Below are 18811 nucleotides of genomic sequence, written 5' to 3'. Positions count from 1 at the left end.
TGCCATGAGGAAAATGGTGGGAAAGAAACTCAACGATACCGCAAGGAAGATGGAGTCCGTAGAAAAAGCCTGGACCCTACTCAAGGGCACGGTGAACGAAGCACAGAACCTGTGCGTCCCCAAGTTCAGGAAAGGGTGCAAAAAAAATAGAACAAAAAACCCAGTGTGGATAACAAATGCAGTGAAAAAGGCGATAAGTGATAAGAAGGCATCATTCAAAAAATGGAAAAAGGACCAGACAGAGGACAACCAAAAGGAGCATAAAAAAAACACCAAAAGGAGTGTCACGGAGTGGTTAGGAAAGCAAAAAGAGAATATGAAGAGAGACTGGCGGGGGAAGCAACAAACTTCAAATCATTCTTCAGGTACGTCAAGGGGAAGCAACCAGCAAGGGAGGAAGTGGGACCCTTGGATGATGGAGACAGAAAGGGAGTGGTAAAAGAGGAAAAGGAGATAGCTGACAGGTTAAATGAGTTCTTGACGTCAGTTTTCACAAGGGAGGACACAACCAACATTCCGGAACCCGAGGAGATTGTAAAAGGAGATCAGGATGAAAATCTGGTCCAACTAGAGGTGAGCAAGGTGGATGTCCTCAGGCAGGTAGACAGGCTAAAGAGCAACAAATCACCAGGTCCGGACGGCATTCACCCAAGGGTACTCAAGGAATTAAGGAATGAAATAGCTGAGCCACTTCGACAAATATGCAACCTATCCTTAAAAACTGGAGAGATTCCGGAGGACTGGAAAATACCCAATGTCACACCCATCTTCAAGAAAGGCTCAAGGGGAGACCCAGGAAACTACAGGCCGGTGAGCTTGACCTTGGTCCCGGGAAAGATGATGAAAGCGCTGATTAAAGACAGCATCTGGGAACACATCGAAAACAATGGGCAGCTATTGTCGAGTCAGCATGGCTTCTGCAAGGGCAGGTCATGCCTCACGAACTTATTATACTTCTTTGAGGGGATAAACAGCCAGGTGGATAAAGGGGAATCCATAGACATCATTTACCTTGACTTCCAAAAAGCCTTCGACAAGGTACCACACGAAAGACTGCTAAGGAAGCTATGGAACCACGGGGTGCAAGGGGTGGTCCACCGATGGATCAAAAACTGGCTGGCGGACAGGAAACAGAGGGTTGGAGTAAAGGGCCATTACTCAGATTGGCAATGGGTCACGAGCGGAGTTCCACAGGGGTTGGTGCTGGGACCGCTCCTGTTCAATATATTTATTAACGACCTGGAGGTGGGAACAAAATGTGAGGTTATTAAATTTGCGGATGACAATAAACTATACAGCAGGGTCAAAAACATGGAGGACTGCGAAGACCTCCAAAAAGATCTGACAACGCTGGAAGAGTGGGCCAAAAAGTAGCAAATGAGCTTCAACATAGGGAAATGCAAGGTCATGCATGTAGGGAAAAAGAACCCGATGTTCACTTACAAGATGGGGGGATCACCGCTAGGGGTGAGCAACCTTGAAAGAGACCTGGGAGTGATGGTAGACACAACATTGAAGGCGTCGGCGCAGTGCGCCACAGCCTCAAGGAAAGCGAACAAAATGTTGGGTATCATTAAGAAAGATATCACGACCGGGACGAAGGAAGTCATCCTGCCACTGTATCGTGCAATGGTGCGCCCGCACCTGGAGTACTGTGTCCAGTACTGGTCGCCGTAGCTCAAGAAGGACATGGCGGTACTTGAAAGAGTCCATAGAAGAGCAACTAAGCTAATAAAGGGTATGGGGGACTTCTCATATACTGACAAACTGAAAAAGCTAGGGCTTTTCTCCCTGGAAAAGCGACGACTTAGAGGAGACATGATAGAAACCTTCAAGATCATGAAGGGCATAGAAAAAGTGGACAGGAACAGATTTTTCAAATTATGGGGAACCACAAGTACAAGGGGGCACTCAGAGAAATTGAAAGGGGAAAGGTTTAGAACAAACGCCAGGAAGTTCTTTTTCACCCAGAGGGTGGTGGATACATGGAACGCGCTACCAGAGGATGTGATAAGCAGAAGCACGTTACAGGGCTTCAAAGAAGGTCTGGACAGGTACCTGGAGGACAAAGGGATTGAGGGGTACAGATAGGATTAGAGGTAAGGTTATAGGGATAGGATTAGAGGTAATTTATAAAATTTAGTCAGAGACCACTGTTCAGGCAGTGGACCTGATGGGCCGCCGCGGGAGCGGACCGCTGGGCGAGATGGACCTCTGGTCTGCCTCAGCAGAGGCAACTTCTTATATTCTTATGTTCTTAAGATGGCGGCGGGAGACTTGGGTTCCGCGCTCCCCTTATCGGAGGCCCATATCGCCGCGTTGTCGGCGTCGGTGGTGCGGGCATTGGATTCCCGCTTTGACCAGTTCTCATCCCAGCTTACCTCACTCGAGTTCCTCTTGGGGGAAACCACCAGGCACACGGGAGAGTTGGAACACCGGGTCTCGTTGGTGGAAGACTCTAACGCTGCTTCTGCTGTGGATATGACGTCCCTGAAAGCACAAGCGGACAAATTGGAAGATCTCGAGAACTGCTCGAGAAGGGACAATCTACATCTGGTTGGTCTCCCCGAGGCGGTTCCTGACTCTCGCCTTCTTTCTACTCTGGAGTCGTGGCTCCAGTCTGCGCTGTCCCTTCTGGCTGGTGTGGGACCTCTGAAGCTCGACAAAGCGCACCGCCTGGGCCGGCGCTCCAACGATTGAGATCGCACTCGGGTCACCATCTTTAAAATTCATAACTCGGCTGTCAAGGCTGAGCTGATGCGGCAATACAGACAAAAAAAGAATACCCTTCTCTTTGAGGGGACGCCGGTGAGCTTGTTTCAAGATTATTCACCAGCGCTTCAGGAGCATCGACGTCACTTCTCCCGTGTGTGCTCGGCGCTGTTCGATCGGAAACAGCGCTTTCAACTTCTCTACCCGGCGCAGCTGAAGATTTGGACCCCTAAAGGGTTGGAGACCTATGCCTCGGCGGAGGCCACACAGACCTACATAGATGCTCTGCCGGGAGAGTCTGGGCCTTCTTCGGCCCCCTGAGCCCTGCGGCATAGCTGGAGCGTACCGCTGATACTCTTTGATGGCGGCGTTTTCTTCATTCCTGTTGGTACTGGCCATGCGGTGCCTTGCTGATTCACTGCACCTACTATGACCCCTTGTATCTCGGTTCTGGGTGGGGTGTTTCCTCATGCTCTGCTATGGAGTTGTTCAGAGCCCCATTGACGCTACACCTGAACTGTGACACTTTACTCCTACCCATTACTGTGTTTGCACTCTGGTATATTGTGTTTAACCATGTGCCTCTCTGAGACCTTTCTGGCTGTTTGAGGAGTACATGGCTGTGCCATTGTTTGCTTTGGTCTTTTGCAGGCTGTCTGTTGGGGTGTTGGTTGACTAGGGGGGCTATAGTTGGGACTCATGGTTGGAGTGTTTGTGTGCGGGGAGGTTGGGACCGGTGTGCTCCCTAATGGACTGTGCAGCTGTGTTGTCTTCACTTGCTGGACCTCTCAGGCCTGGGCGTATTACCTCCTTTCTTGAGAGGGCCATTGGGTGTCTGCTCTTCGTCTTGTTTGAGTGTCTGTTGTTTCTTGATTGCTTGGAGCATGCTTGTGGGGTTTCTGCTTTTGCTTGGGGTTGCGGAATGACTGAGTCCGGATGGATTTGGGATGCTGGGGGGGGGGGGGGGAGGTCTTTTTGTTGTTCTATTTGAGTGGGGCTTGATTGTGGATACAGAGTTGTTTTTTTCATCCTGGATCTGTGTTAGTTTGAGTTGCCTCTTTGTGCCTGGGATGTTGGGTGGTATCCCTGTTTGTGTCTCTTTTGGGTGGGCGGGATGGGGGGCTATGGTGCTCTCTGCAGCCTGAGGGCGCTGGTATGTCTTGTGTCCTTAAGCATCTCTGCTACTTGTAGCTTTGCAACTCTTCTTGGGTGGTTGGCTGGCTGGGTGGGGTGAGTGGATGATTTGCTGTGGGTGCTTTGGAGTGGCGTGGGGTGCATGGAGTGGGTGGGGTTGAGGGACTGGGGGCCCTGCATACGTCTTAACGTGGCGCTCTCTCCGTTCCATTTTTGTGGGACAGGGCTTTTGTTGGTGTCTGAGATATTGGTTTGGGAGGGAGGAGGGGTACTTGGGTGTGGGTGGGGTGGGTTTGTGGGGGTGGGGGGTCCTCCTTCTATATGTTTGTTCAATATTTTTGATATGTTCAATTGTTCAGTTTCTTTATCAGTCACTATCATCTAATTGTCACTACTACTCTGGGGGGTGGCTGGGCCCTTGGGATAGTTTTCATCTGTTTCTTCTTTTCTGTTGCTTCTTTCCTGATTTCCTGCTTTGAGTACCTCTTTTAGACTTGCATCTTGGAATGTTGGGGGCATCACGTCATCCGTCAAGAGGTCCAAAATAATTGCTGCCCTACAACGCTATTGGTCAGATATTGCTTGTCTCCAGGAAACACGATTGACTGACGCAGAACATCTTAAGTTGTGCCGTTCTTGGGTGGAAGAGGTATATTTTGCCTCCTCTCAAGGCCGCCATGGGGGCATTGCTGTGTTGGTCCGCAAGTCTTCGCCTATTGAAGTACAAGTTCTTGATAAGGCGGCTGATGGTCGATCCTTGCTTTTGCGACTTACCTTAGGAGGTCGCTCCTATCTTTTTCTTGTGGTCTATGGCCCTAATTCTGGAGAATCAGCCTTCTTGCAACGGTTGCTTAAACTTTGTTCTCGTTTTCTTGGTGATCCCCTGCTTCTCCTGGGAGATTTTAACTTGGTAATGAATCCTGATCAGGATAAATCCAGATCCCCTGTTTCTTCTCTGGGTTCTAGGGGTCGCCTTCTTTTAGACTTTTGTGATGCTCTTTCAGTAGTGGACCCTTGGCGCCTCCTTCACCCTGAGGTTCGTGACTACACACATCTTTCTCGTGCCCATGGGACCTGGTCTCGGATTGATCACATCCTTCTATCTTCGCATCTGTTCTCTTCCGTCTCGTCGGCTGAGATCGGTCCTCTGAATATTTCTGATCACGCCTCGATTTGGGCGGATATCCACCTGGATACCACGTATCTTCGGACGTTGTCTTGGCGATTCCCGTCTTATCTTGCTAAGGATGAGGAATTTCAGAACTTCCTACAGACTCAGTGGGATGAATACTCTACCCATAACGCTCCCCACATGGATGATCCTATTTTGTTTTGGGAGGCCGGGAAGTCGGTGATTCGGGGACACGTTATCTCTTTTCTGAGTGCTTGAAATAAGCGTGTCAACCAGGGTGTCGTTAATCTAGAACGTGCCTTACGCTTGGCTAAGCGGTCATTTCATATGCGTCCTTCACGGGAGACTCGGGATTGCTATTTGACCACTCAAGAAGCATTAAACTCCCTACTTCTTGTTCTCAGAAGTGGAGGGCTTATTATCAGCACCATTTTCAACGTTATGGGAACAAGCCTGGACACTTAATGGCCCGTTCACACTGAAACGGGTAGGAAACCGATCTTGTCCTTGCGGTCCCCAGGTGGGGGGGGGGGGGGGGTGAACACTACTTCTGATATCTCCGAGGTCCTTTTTGATTTCTTCTGCCGGTTATATGATGCTCCTGATGAAATCTCGCCGGAGTTATTCTCACATTATCTTTCCTCTTCTGGTCTTCCTCGTTTACCTGAGGACATGGTGTCTTCTCTCAACATTCCATTTCGGGCAACTGAATTGGAGTCAGCCATTAAGGCTCTCCATCCTGCTTGAGCCCCGGGACCGGATGGATTTTCGGGGGACTTTTACCGACTTCTCTCTCCTACTCTTTCTGGACCTTTGTTGGCTTACTTCAATGCGGTTATTACTAAGGGCTCCTTTCCGCGTTATGCTAATGAGGCTCTTATCTCCTTATTATTAAAGCCTGGAAAGGAGGCCACTTTCCCTGAGTCATACCGTCCCATCTCTTTGATTAATGTGGATTTGAAACTTTTTGCACGCATGCTGGCTGATCGTCTTGCTCCTCATCGACCTATGCTCATACATAAAGATCAAGTTGGCTTTGTTCGGGGCCGTCAATCGGTTAGTAACGTCCGCAAGGTTCTCTTCACACTTGCTCATTGTCATTCTCATCAGATTCCGGCTCTATTTGTCAGTCTCGATGCTTCAAAGGCATTTGATAGCATACATTGGTCTTTCTTATTTCGTACCCTAGAACATGTTGGTTTGGGCGGGTTTTATCTTGACGCTATACGTTCCCTCTATTCTAATCCGAGGGCTTCGCTTTTAGTCAGTGGGACTCGCACAGACTCTTTTTCTATCCTTCATCCCCCCTGCTGTTTCTCCTGTCGCTGGAGCCTTTGCTGTGTACCCTTCGAGGATTTGCAGAAGTGCGGGGCCTGCATATTGGCGATTTTGAGCTCAAGACCTTAGCGTATGCAGATGACATGTTTTTGATTCTCACTAGGCCTGAGGATTCTTTACTGACGGCATTGGACCTCATCTCTGAATTTGGTTTTTACTCGGGTCTATCACTTAATCTGGATAAGTCCCTGGCTTTACCTTTTCCCCCTGAATTACGTGCAGCATGGAGGGGTGTCTTTCCCCTTCGTTGGGCTGAATCGACTTTGAAATATTTGGGGGTCATTATTCCTCGGGACTTGTCTATCTTGTATCGCTTAAATGTGGAACCACTGTTTCAGACCCTTCGGAACAACCTCCAGTTTTGGGGAACTTTCCCCTTCTCGCTCTTGGACCGGGTACATCTGTATAACATGCTTGTCGTTCCCTGTTGGCTCTACGTCTTTCAGGTCCTTCCTCTTTACTTGACATCCCGGGATGAGAGGCGCTTGGAATGTTTGGTACAGAGGTTTCTTTGGGACGGAAGGAGGCCTCGTTTGCCTTATAAATGGGCCTCGACCCCTTGGTACAGGGGTGGCTTGGGCTTATTGAGCCTCAGATATTTGACTGTTGGTTGTGGCATGCGCCACATTGATGATCTTTTTAGGGGTACCTCCATGTTCACTAACACTTCTTTGGAGCTTTCCTGATTTCACTCTAATCACTTTAGTGCTTATCTTCATTATCTTCCTTCTATTGTACCTGAATCTCTTCCTGTAAAAGTGCTGCACCGTCCCTTGCGGAAGGTTTGGCGCTGGGTTTGTAGATTTCACGCTCTTTCTGCTTCTGTTTCTCCCTTTCTGCCTATCCGCTTTAATGGCTCCTTCCTGCCTGGGATTGATGGGCCAAGTTTTGCTCGGTGGGAGACAAGGGGGATTCATTACATATTTCATTTGGTGGATGATGATGGCAAACTCAAGTCTTTTACACAGTTGCGAGATGAGTTTGATCTCCCGCCCACTGATTATTTTGCATATATGCAGATCCAACATTATATTTCCTCCTTACCTTCTAGTTCCTTACAGGCCTCATGCCAGGAACTGTTATCTACGGCTTTTACCATTGGTTCTCAACTTCCTGTCCCTCTTAAGTTCCATCATCGCCATTTGAAAGATGAGTCCCCGTTGTTTGACCATTCTAAGTTGCGAGATGCTTGGGCTCGTGATCTCGCTGTGGAGTTACCATCTGATGCCCTTTTGCAGGCTGTCCGTCGGCTGCCTGCCTTTAGGAAATACATCACATTTTGGGAGCAACATTACAAGTTGGTCTTTCGTTTGTATATCTCTCCGAAAAGGGCTTACTTAGCACACTTCCGTGAGACTGCTCTCTGCCTTCGCTGCCGGGCTCCTGATGCGGGCTTGGGACACATGTTCTGGTCCTGCCCTAATGTTCAAGACTTTTGGACTGATATTTTTGTTTTCATGGAGAGAATTTGGGACATTACCATTCGCCATTCCCCTTTGCTATTATTTGGGGTTGTCCCACATTATTTTCCTTGCCTGAAGGGAGTGGCAGCCTTCCTCAAGTGGACTGAACTTGTAGCTCTGAAATGTATCTTGTTGAAATGGCTCAAGGCAGATGCTCTGGATTACTCACTCTGGCGCTGCCGGATGATTACTCTTTTGATGTGGGAACGGAGGGATATGAAGGATCTTTCTACTCTCCCAGGCCGTGTTTTTCAGTGACCCTTGGGAACCATTTTGGACGACCCTGACTCCTTTGGCTCGCAGTCGGGTGCTGAACTGTTGATTTTTATTTTATGCCTAATTTTGTTCTGACTGGTAAACCTGTTCTTTTGTGTGTTTTCTTGATGCTGAATATTTGAAGGAGGACCCGGGGGGGGGGTTGTTTGGGTTTCTTTTGGGAGGGAGGGGGATATTGGGAAGGATTGCGATCTTTGGGGGTTGGTTTTGTTTGCCTAAAATGTTGAGCTGTTTTGCTTTTTGCTTCAATGCTTTGTATCAGTTTTCACTTGCTCAATAAAAATATCCTTACCATAGAATCCGGGGGTAGAGCCTTGGGATAGATTTGTAGTTCAGTTTTATATCAATCAGAACGAGTCAGTTATTTACATTATTCCATGGCAGCACCATTACACAGTCAAATTATGATGGATATCTTACCCTTCCGGGGAAACTGAACCAGTCTTGCTCCATGAGAGGTTGTGTGAAAAAGTCTGATAATGCACCATGATGCTATTTGTTGCTACTGACAAGTTCACCTCTGGATTCATGTATGCAATTTCATATGACTCAAAGTTTTCACTTTCTTTGCCTCGTTTACCATTCACCCAGATTCCTGAAAAATCAAACTAAATTCAGTAATGCAGGCAGTTAAATTTTCAAACTGAAAATCTACTATAATTGCACAAAAATATCCAATGAAATGAGATAGATTAATGCCAATATATGTACCAAGCCCAATCCCTCCTGCCCAGAACATTCCCCACCCTCTCTGAAGATCGCTGGCAGGAGGGTGCCCAACCCTCTTGCTGGAACATCCCCCACTGATGGGAAGCCTATGGGTTTTAGGGTTGTTCTTTTTTGCTCATTGGGTGGTGGAAGGGGGTCGTGACCACTGGGAGGGATTAAGGGGGGTCATGCCTTAAATCCTCCAGTGGTCGTCTTGTCAGTTTGGGCACTTTTATTAAACGTAGGCACCTTTATTAAACTTAGGCATAACTCAAACAGTTCCAGCTTATAGTATAATCCCTAATTTTAGGACTACTAGATTACTGCAACATCCTCTACCTCCCCTGCCCTGCTACAAACAATCCAAAATACAGCTCTGAGACTCATCTACTCATTGAGGAAACATGACCATATTACAAAAGCATACATTAACTCGCACTGGCTACCAGTCCAAGAAAGAATACTATTTAAATTCTACTGTATGTTATTTAAAACCTTAAATGAAGACAGCCCAACCTACCTGAACAACCGCCTCATCCAAACCACCTCAATTAGACATAGAAAAACGCACACCCCATTCACACCTACCCTCGATCAAAGTAGTAAAACGGAAAAAACTATACGATGGCCTCCTAGCCACGCAAGCAGCAAAACTAGATAAACAGATTTCCAATCTACTGATAACTACCCCAGACTACAAGATGTTCAGAAAAGAAATAAAAACTATACTCTTCAAGAAATTCTTGAAACAGTCCTAACATCACATATTCCTCCTCCCTCCTTCCCTCTTCCCGCCACACTGAAACCACCTGACCTAATCTTTACCTAACCTACTCTTTACCTTTATGTCTCTAGAAATAACCAATGATGTTCCATTGTAACCCACCATTTATAAATCTTTTGTAATCCGCCTTGAACCGCAAGGTATTGGCGGAATAGAAATCTCTAATGTAATGTAATGTCTAACTTCCAGCGTCTAAGTTCCCTCTACGAAAGCTTTGATTATGGCTGGGGTACGTCCAGGTTGAAGCTCTCCCAATTTCCACCCATAACACACCTCCCAACATGTCCATTTGCTCTCTGGACACACAGCTGCTTAGAAGTGCTGCTACATGTCCAGAAATTTGGTTTTGATTATCGGCACTTGGACGTCCCTGCTATTAGGACGTCCAAGTGCCGACTTGGGCTGTTGTTTGGACATTTTAAAGTGTTGATTATTTCTTAAGTTTTGATCTCATAGAGATTAAAAAGTCTTACAACATCTCATTACTCTGCATCCTTAGGGTAGGATAGGATCGGATATACTTTCCACTCCTCCTCGACTTAATTGAATGCCATTAAAAAAAAAAAAATTCTGTGCTGTCTGTCAGATTCATTTGAACTGGAAAGCTTGATGTTCAGCCACAATTAATCCCCATAAGATTGGGAGGGGCTGGGGCCTTCTGTGGGTCAGGTCAAAAGTCATGTGGTTTCCAGTGATATCTCTTTTTTTAGGATCGCATATTCAGTGGTTGTGCTTAAGGAGATTGGGTCGCTAAGAAGAATAGTTTTCCGTGTGGGCTACCATTGAAATGTGTTATTATAGCACAGGCCCCATTTTATGCAATAAGACCTAGGGGTCCTTTTACTAAGGCATGCTAGCTGTTTTAGCATGCTTTAATAACTGGAGTTAACAGAAAAATGAAACATCTTCAAGGTAGCTCATGTTAATTTCTTCTTCCGATAATTTTCTTTATAATAGTAAATAACACTCAGTGCTTGCGACTGAATGATTTACCCAGGCAATAATTCTCTTGATGGAATAAAGTAGGTTTATGGCAAATGTTTTACCTGTTAGTAAAAGATTGGAGAGATGAGAAATTCTTAATCTCAACAATGCTGATGACCAGATAAGTGTAACCTAACGCTCTGACAATATTATTTTCAGTGAAGGAATGTGTATTTTATCCCAGGACAAGCAGGCAGCATATTCTTAACGCATGGGTGACGTCACCGACGGAGCCCTCGGTACGGACCTTTTTAACTAGAAAGTTCTAGTTGGCCGCACCGCGCGTGCGCGAGTGCCTTCCCGCCCGACGGAGGAGTGCGTGGTCCCCAGTTTCTTCGTTTCCGCGGAGCGAAGAAGACGCGTGTGTTTTTTCAACGGCCTTTGAAATCACTTTTTGCCTTCCCGCTCGCGATTTTTTCCCATTTTTTCTTCTTTTTTGCCTTCGGGTTTCTTTTTCTTTGATTTGTAAAAAAAAAAAAAAAAAAACTTAGCTTTTTTTTCCCTTTTTTCGACTTTGCCCCGGCGGGGCCTGTTGCCATTATACAGGCCTCGGGGTTCGATTTTGCGGAGGCTGTTTTCCCCTTCATGCCCCCGCAGGTCGGTTTTAAGAAGTGCCAGCGGTGTGCACACCCGATCTCCCTCACTGACCCACACAATTGGTGTTTACAGTGTTTGGGTCCGGAGCATCGGGCGGACTCCTGCACCCGCTGTGCCACTCTTAAAAAGCGGACGCTTAAAAACCGACAAATCCAACAAAATCTTTTGTTCGGCACCGGGTCGACGATGGACTCCTCGGCATCGACAGCGGTACCACAGAAATCGGCACCGTCTACTTCGACACCGCCCGACCCCACATCGGCATCTCTGGCGCCAGGTAAGCCGGCTAAGAAGCCTCCCTCTTCCCTCGAGCGTCCACCAGCCACGGTGGCGACACCGACCTTGCCGGCCTCGCGCCGACCCCGCAAGCGCTCCGCCCCAATTTCGGTGAGTGCCTCATCATCGGCCTCCTCATCGCCGGGGCGTGGAGCGGCATCTAAGGAACCGAAGCAAAAGAAAGCGGTTCCGATGCCACCCCTAGATGACCGTATTTCGGCCATCTTGCAAGTTCAACTCCAGGAACAGTTGCAGCGTCAGCTCGAGCACCTGTTACCCACTATCCTGGCACCGCTCCTTTCGGTACCAGACCGGCCCGAGCCCCATACCGAGCCCCCGGTATCCACCCCATCGGTACCTATCAACACCTCCATGCCGATTCTTTCGGCTGAGCAACTTCATGCCCATCCGGTGGGTCACTCCCATACCACGACGGATCCTCCTTGGGACCGGGCAGGACACCATACTTCCCGGGACCAGGATCGACGCCGGTCCTCTTCTCCCGGTACCGTTTCGGTGCGCTCTGGAAAATCTTTATCCAAGACTCACCATACCGCACCTTCCACCCCGGTGTCTCGGCATGCACCAGAGGTCTGGGACCCTGACTTATGGGAAGAGTCCCCCCCCCGGTACCGAGGAGGATCTCTCCTCATCTGATGAGGATCCATCGGCACCCGATGCCACCTCCAAACCTGAGCAGTCCTCCTTTTCAAAGTTCCTCAGGGAGATGTCTGCAGCCTTATCCCTTCCTCTGGAATCCGACTCTAAAACATCTCAAGCCTTCCTGGAGGCTTTAGATTTTGAACAACCTCCTAAGGAGTTCCTCAAGCTCCCCGTACATGACATCCTACGGGAGACCTTTTACAAAAATTGGGAGAACCCCCTTACGGTACCGGGGGCCCCCCGTAAACTGGACAACCTCTATCGTGTCATCCCTATTCCAGGGTTCGACAAGTCTCAATTGCCCCATGAGTCCCTTCTTGTTGAATCCACCTTAAAAAAGACTCAGGGCTCCAGTGTCTATGCCTCTACCCCTCCTGGCAGAGAGGGTAAGACCATGGACAAGTTTGGCAAGAGGCTCTACCAGAATGCCATGCTGGCCAACAGGGCGAACAACTATTCATTCCATTTTTCTTTTTATATGAAACATTTGGTCCAGCAGCTGTCCGCCCTCCAAAAGTACCTACCGGAACGCAAGGTTCCACTTTTTCAACAACACATCTCTGGCCTCCTTCAATTGCGAAAATTTATGGTCCGCTCGATATACGATTCCTTCGAGCTCACCTCCCGTGCCTCTGCCATGGCCGTGGCCATGCGCCGCCTGGCCTGGCTGAGAGTCTCAGACTTGGACATCAACCACCAGGATCGTCTGGCCAACGCCCCCTGTCTCGGGGATGAACTTTTTGGAGAGTCCCTGGATTCCACCACCCAGAAACTCTCAGCCCATGAAACCAGGTGGGACACCCTGATTAAGCCGAAGAAAAAGGCTCCACCTGCCCGACCTTATAGACCTCAATCCTCTTATCAGCGCAGGTTCTCAGCCAGGCCACTCAATCCGCCTTCTCAACAACCTCGGTGGCCCCGTCAGCAATAACACCATGCCCAGGCTCGTTCTCAGACCAATCAACCCAACAAGCCTCTTCAACCTGCAAAGCCGTCTCAGCCCTTTTGACTCTTCTCTCCAGGGCATAGCCAGTCTTCCACCTTCGCTACCTCTTCCACAACCAATCGGAGGTCGTCTCAGCATATTCTCCAGCCGTTGGGAGGTCATCACATCGGACTAGTGGGTCCTCAACATCATCCGCCACGGCTACTCTCTCAACTTCCAGACTCTTCCACCGGACAACCCTCCCGTAGAGTCTGCTTCACACTCATCTCAAACCCCCCTCCTCCTGAGGGAGGTTCAATCCCTCCTCCTTCTCAATGCCATCGAAGAAGTACCTCCAGAACAAAGGGGTCAGGGATTCTACTCCCGCTACTTCCTGGTACCCAAAAAGACGGGAGACCTCCGTCCCATTCTCGATCTCAGGGACCTCAACAAGTGTCTGGTCAAGGAGAAGTTCAGAATGCTCTCCCTTGCCACGCTCTACCCTCTTCTTTCTCAGCACGACTGGCTATGTTCCCTGAACCTCAAGGAGGCCTACACTCACATCTCCATCAATCCGAATTCTCGCCGCTACCTGCGGTTCCAGGTACTACACCGTCACTATTAGTACAAGGTGCTACCGTTTGGCCTCGCTTCCTCACCCAGGGTATTCACCAAGTGCCTTATAGTAGTCGCGGCCTTCCTCAGGTCTCACAACCTCCAGGTGTTCCCCTACTTGGACGATTGGTTGGTGAAAGCACCTACATCTCAACTTGTGCTACAGGCTACTCATCACACCATCTCTCTCCTCCACCTCCTGGGGTTCGAGATCAACTACCCCAAGTCGCATCTACTTCCCACCCAGTGACTTCAATTCATCGGAGCTGTTCTGGACACCACACTAATGAGGGCTTTTCTTCCCTCCGATCGTTAGTGGACTCTGCTCCATCTCTGTCGTCAGGTGCTCAGACATCCCTCCATTCCTGCCCGACAGATGATGGTCCTCCTGGGGCACATGGCCTCGACAGTACATGTCCTTCCTCTGGCGCGTCTTCACCTCCGCACACCTCAATGGACTCTCGCCAACCAATGGTCACAGACTACGGATCTTCTTTCTCATCCCATCTCTGTGACATCATCTCTTCAGCAATCTCTCCAATGGTGGTTGAACTCCTCAAATCTTTCCAGGGGTCTGCTCTTTCATCTACCCCCTCACTCTATGATCATCACCACGGATGCATCCCCCTATGCGTGGGGAGCTCACCTAGGAGATCTCCGCACCCAGGGACTTTAGACCCCACAGGAGCGTCGACATCACATCAATTTCCTGGAACTCAGAGCCATGTTCTATGCCCTAAAGGCTTTCCAGCATCTTCTCTGTCCTCAGGTTTTCCTCCTGTGCACAGACAATCAAGTCGCCATGTACTACATAAACAAGCAAGGCGGCACCGGATCTCGCCCCCTTTGTTTGGAGGCTCTCCGCATCTGGACCTGGGCCACAGCCCACAACCTCTTCCTCAAGGCTGTATATATCCAGGGCGAACAGAACTCCCTGGCCGACAATCTCAGCTGCATCCTTCAACCTCACGAGTGGACGCTGGACCCTCCAACTCTACACTCCATCTTTGCTCGCTGGGGCACTCCGCAGGTGGACCTCTTTGCAGCACCTCACAATCATCAGCTGCCCCAATTCTGTTCCAGACTCTTCTCTCCTCATCGTCTGGCCCCGGATGCATTCCTGCTCGATTGGAGGGATCGGTTCCTGTATGCCTTCCCTCCACTTCCTCTGATGTTGCGGACCTTGTCCAAACTCCGCAAGGACAACGCCACCATGATTCTCATCGCCCCTCGGTGGCCTCGACAACACTGGTTCTCCCTCCTGCTCCAACTCAGCTCCAGGGAGCCCATTCCTCTTCCTGTGTTTCCTACTCTACTTACGCAGCAGCATCAATCTCTACTGCATCCCAATCTGTCTTCGCTCCACCTGACAGCTTGGTTTCTCTCGGGCTGACCTCTCCAGAGAATCTATCTCAGCCTGTCCACCTCATATTGGACGCCTCCAGGAAACCGGCCACCCTCCAATGTTACCATCAGAAGTGGACCAGGTTCTCCTCGTGGTGTCTACGGCATCATCATGAACCCACCTCTTTAGCGGTGGAAACTGTACTGGAATATTTGCTCTCGCTATCCAATGCTGGCCTCAAATCTACCTCCATCAGAGTCCACCTCAGTGCCATCACTGCGTTTCACGAGCCTATCCTCGGAAAACCTCTCACGGCTCATCCTCTGGTTTCCAGGTTCATGAGAGGTCTCTTCAATGTCAAGCCGCCTCTAAAGCCTCCTCCTGTCGTCTGGGACCTAAATGTGGTTTTATCAGCACTCATGAAACCTCCGTTTGAGCCTCTTGCCACAACTTCGCTCAAACTTCTTACCTGGAAGGTGCTTTTCCTAATTGCCATCACCTCTGCCAGGAGGGTTAGCGAACTGCATGCACTGGTCGCCGATCCACCATTCACTGTTTTTCACCATGACAAGGTGGTTCTGCGTACCCATCCTAAATTCCTTCCCAAGGTGGTCTCGGCTTTTCACCTCAACCAGTCCATTGTGTTGCCCGTCTTCTTCCCTAAACCTCATTCGCATCCTGGGGAACAGGCGTTGCACACGCTGGATTGTAAGCGTGCCCTTGCATACTACCTTGATCGTACCAGGGCTCACCGCTCATCTCCTCAGCTCTTTTTGTCCTTCGACCCTAACCGTCTAGGTCTTCCTGTCTCCAAACGGACACTTTCCAATTGGCTTGCTGCCTGTATTGCGTTCTGTTATGCTTGGGCCGGTCTCTCACTGGAAGGTGCTGTCACGGCCCACAGAGTCCGAGCTATGGCTGCTTCTGTGGCTTTCCTCCGTTCCACGCCCATCGAGGAAATCTGCAAGGCAGCCACTTGGTCCTCAGTTCACACGTTCACTACTCACTACTGTCTGGATGCCTTCTCCAGACGGGATGGACACTTCGGCCAATCTGTGTTACAAAATTTATTTTCATAATGGCCAACCATCCCCCCTCCCTCTTTGTTAGCTTGGAGGTCACCCATGCGTTAAGAATATGCTGCCTGCTTGTCCTGGGATAAAGCACAGTTACTTACCGTAACAGGTGTTATCCAGGGACAGCAGGCAGATATTCTTACGTCCCACCCACCTCCCCGGGTTGGCTTCTTAGCTGGCTTATCCTAACTGGGGACCACGCACTCCTCCGTCGGGCGGGAAGGCACTCGCGCACGCGCGATGCGGCCAACTAGAACTTTCTAGTTAAAAAGGTCCGTACCGAGGGCTCCGTCGGTGACGTCACCCATGCGTTAAGAATATCTGCTTGCTGTCCCTGGATAACACCTGTTACGGTAAGTAACTGTGCTATATGAATGAATTGGATATTTTCTTATAGTTATTTAAGAGATTTTTACAACATATTTTTGAATAAAGTAGATTTCATATTTGGAAGGATGGGGGTTAGAAGCATATGATTACACCTGATGAGGATCGGTGAAGAGGGTACTGCAGAAGCTATAAGAGACCCCATGATCCCTTTCCAGTCAAAAGTCTGATGCTTCTACCTCATTTTTCATGTTTAGTAATTAGTTGTGGTGAAGAATTTTTGAGGTTTTCTCCAAGACGAGGTTCATTTTGGGCTCATACTCAAATGTGTCAATTTATATTTTTTGAACAAAATAGTGGTTTATATATGGATTATGACCATTTTTTTTTAAATGTTTAACGTTAAGAATGGAATACTGATACTACCTATGATCTATCTATAAATGTTTTACCTGTGTCAGGATCAGAAACCAGGTTCACAGATGCCTGAGACTCTCCTTTCACGTCTACGCAAAATAACTCATTGTGGTTCGGTAGTTGCAAGATAAAATTTGGATAGTCACTATCTAATGAAGAAAGAGAGACATTTTTAATTACCTAAGCATAATTCTGATCACTTGACTATCAATGTAGTGAAGCTATTAAATTATACTCTGTAACATTTTTTTATTGTTCCTGGGTAATGTGCCTATGCCACAGAAGTATAAAAAATGGCTATCATTCCCCTTAAATTTTGGACATTGATATTTTGAAATTTACCTTTTTTGCAGAACATTCCAGATTGATTCCAAGCTGAGTAAACTTAGGGGCCCTTTTACTAAAGCGTGGTAGAGTATTGCCACAATACTGCAGGTGCATGCACTTTACGCTGCAGTATTAAAAGATTTACCACGTGGCAATTCAGGCAGTAAGGCTTACCATGGATGTGGACTGAGATAGGTGGTAAAGATGTGCGGTGTTTCCTTACCGCTGGGTTAGCACAGGAGCCTTTACACTACTGGATTATTTACCCTGTTGCTTCTCATATATAGATGGTTCTCTCACTGCTCTTTTCCTTAATATTTTCCTTTGAAGACAGCTTGGTGTTCTGGTTCCCATCCAAATATACCTCGGAATTAGTACAGCAATTGGTTTATTTTGTTCTTCACTGATTCCGTGTTAGTCAATCGTAAGCTCCCCTTGTGTTTCATGGTGCAATGTGGCCAGGGAGCAATAAGTCAAAGACATGGCCACTCCACTGGACGAGGATTTCATAATCCCTTAGTCTCCCTCCCAATGGTATCTCCTCTTATTGTTCTTTCTAGGCAGAAGGTCAGTCCTGTCAAAATGCTACCCACTTCTTTCTAGTAGAGGCACAGATTACTGCAAGGTAGAATCTCTATGCCGTCTACAATATGATATCTAATTATATCTTCTGACTAGATTTTTCTGGGAGGCATGACCTCACTGAAATGACCATAACTGTTGAATTTATCAAACTCTCAAGGGGATTCCTAGGGACCTTGAAGCCAACTCAGGAGGGTGCAAGGCAGAAGATGTGCTTAGGGCACCTAATACCCTTTTAATAGCCCTGGTCATCTTCCTGCAAATATCAGTATCTGGGCTGATCTGCAAAAGCTACAGGACATTCTTTGCATGAAGTCCTACATCTCCAAATAAGAGGGATTTTCAAAATGTTTCCCCACTTTTATTCTTTTAAACACAATTTGTTAAATATCTCAAAGGCAAATTGCATCACTTTTCCACATAATCGCCGTTTTGTGATATACTTTTCCCAGCGTCCTAGTACCTTCTTAATGCCATCAGAAAAGTCTGTTTTTGGTTCAGCCTGTGAAAATATGAACGCGCGGAAATTTTTTTAAGAACCCTTGTACATTACCCAGGGCTCTTGAACATCAATAATGACAATGAGTCGTAAATATAGGATTGAGGAATGGATAGTAGCCAGGAAATCTTCCATCTTAAAGAACTTCTTGGCCTAATTCCTTTTTGCTGTAAATGATCCATTTAATCTTTTGAGTGAAACTTTATTAAAGTGTTTAATGTCAATAATGTGGACAGAAATAAAGTTTATGTGACTGAGTAATCACCCATCACCCTGGTTTTACTGAGAAAATAAAACCTTTTCCCTATACCAGAAAATTTGCTTTATACTTACTTTAGAAAGTATCTTACCATATGTCGGTGTTGGTGATATAATTGTGGGTGATATAGTTTTGTATACTGTAAAGAAAATAAAATCAATAATAATTATTTACATGATGAAATGCCTTGAAATTCACAAGATTGGGTGAGTTAATAATTCAAAGTTGGTCTTGCTAGTCAGTATTCTGCCATGAATGGATGCTCCTGAGTTTCAGAAATTCTCCTTTAGGGATGGGAATTTGCAAGTGCACATTTGAAGCCGCTCGTCCTGATTGAAGCAGTAGTAGGCGTTGTCCTGCCATCTGTCAGCC

General features: G+C 47.8%; 1 protein-coding gene across 2 annotated transcripts in view; it reads right to left on the bottom strand.

Moving 5' to 3' along the window:
• The window catches only part of LOC117351050 (inter-alpha-trypsin inhibitor heavy chain H4-like), a 141717-nt gene that overhangs the window by 22376 nt on the left and 100530 nt on the right, over nt 1–18811 (bottom strand). For both annotated transcript variants that reach the window (XM_033925734.1, XM_033925735.1), the window contains 3 exons: nt 18531–18578; nt 16808–16921; nt 8476–8650 (listed from right to left, as the gene is read on the bottom strand). In XM_033925734.1, the coding sequence (XP_033781625.1) occupies nt 8476–8650; nt 16808–16921; nt 18531–18578 (337 nt within the window). The remainder of the gene's footprint in view (nt 1–8475; nt 8651–16807; nt 16922–18530; nt 18579–18811) is intronic.

This window comes from Geotrypetes seraphini, chromosome 17 (genome assembly GCF_902459505.1).
Source record: "Geotrypetes seraphini chromosome 17, aGeoSer1.1, whole genome shotgun sequence".
NCBI lineage: Eukaryota > Metazoa > Chordata > Amphibia > Gymnophiona > Dermophiidae > Geotrypetes > Geotrypetes seraphini.
Note: the sequence above shows the minus strand (reverse complement) of the source record. Positions and strands in the feature narration are given on the sequence as shown.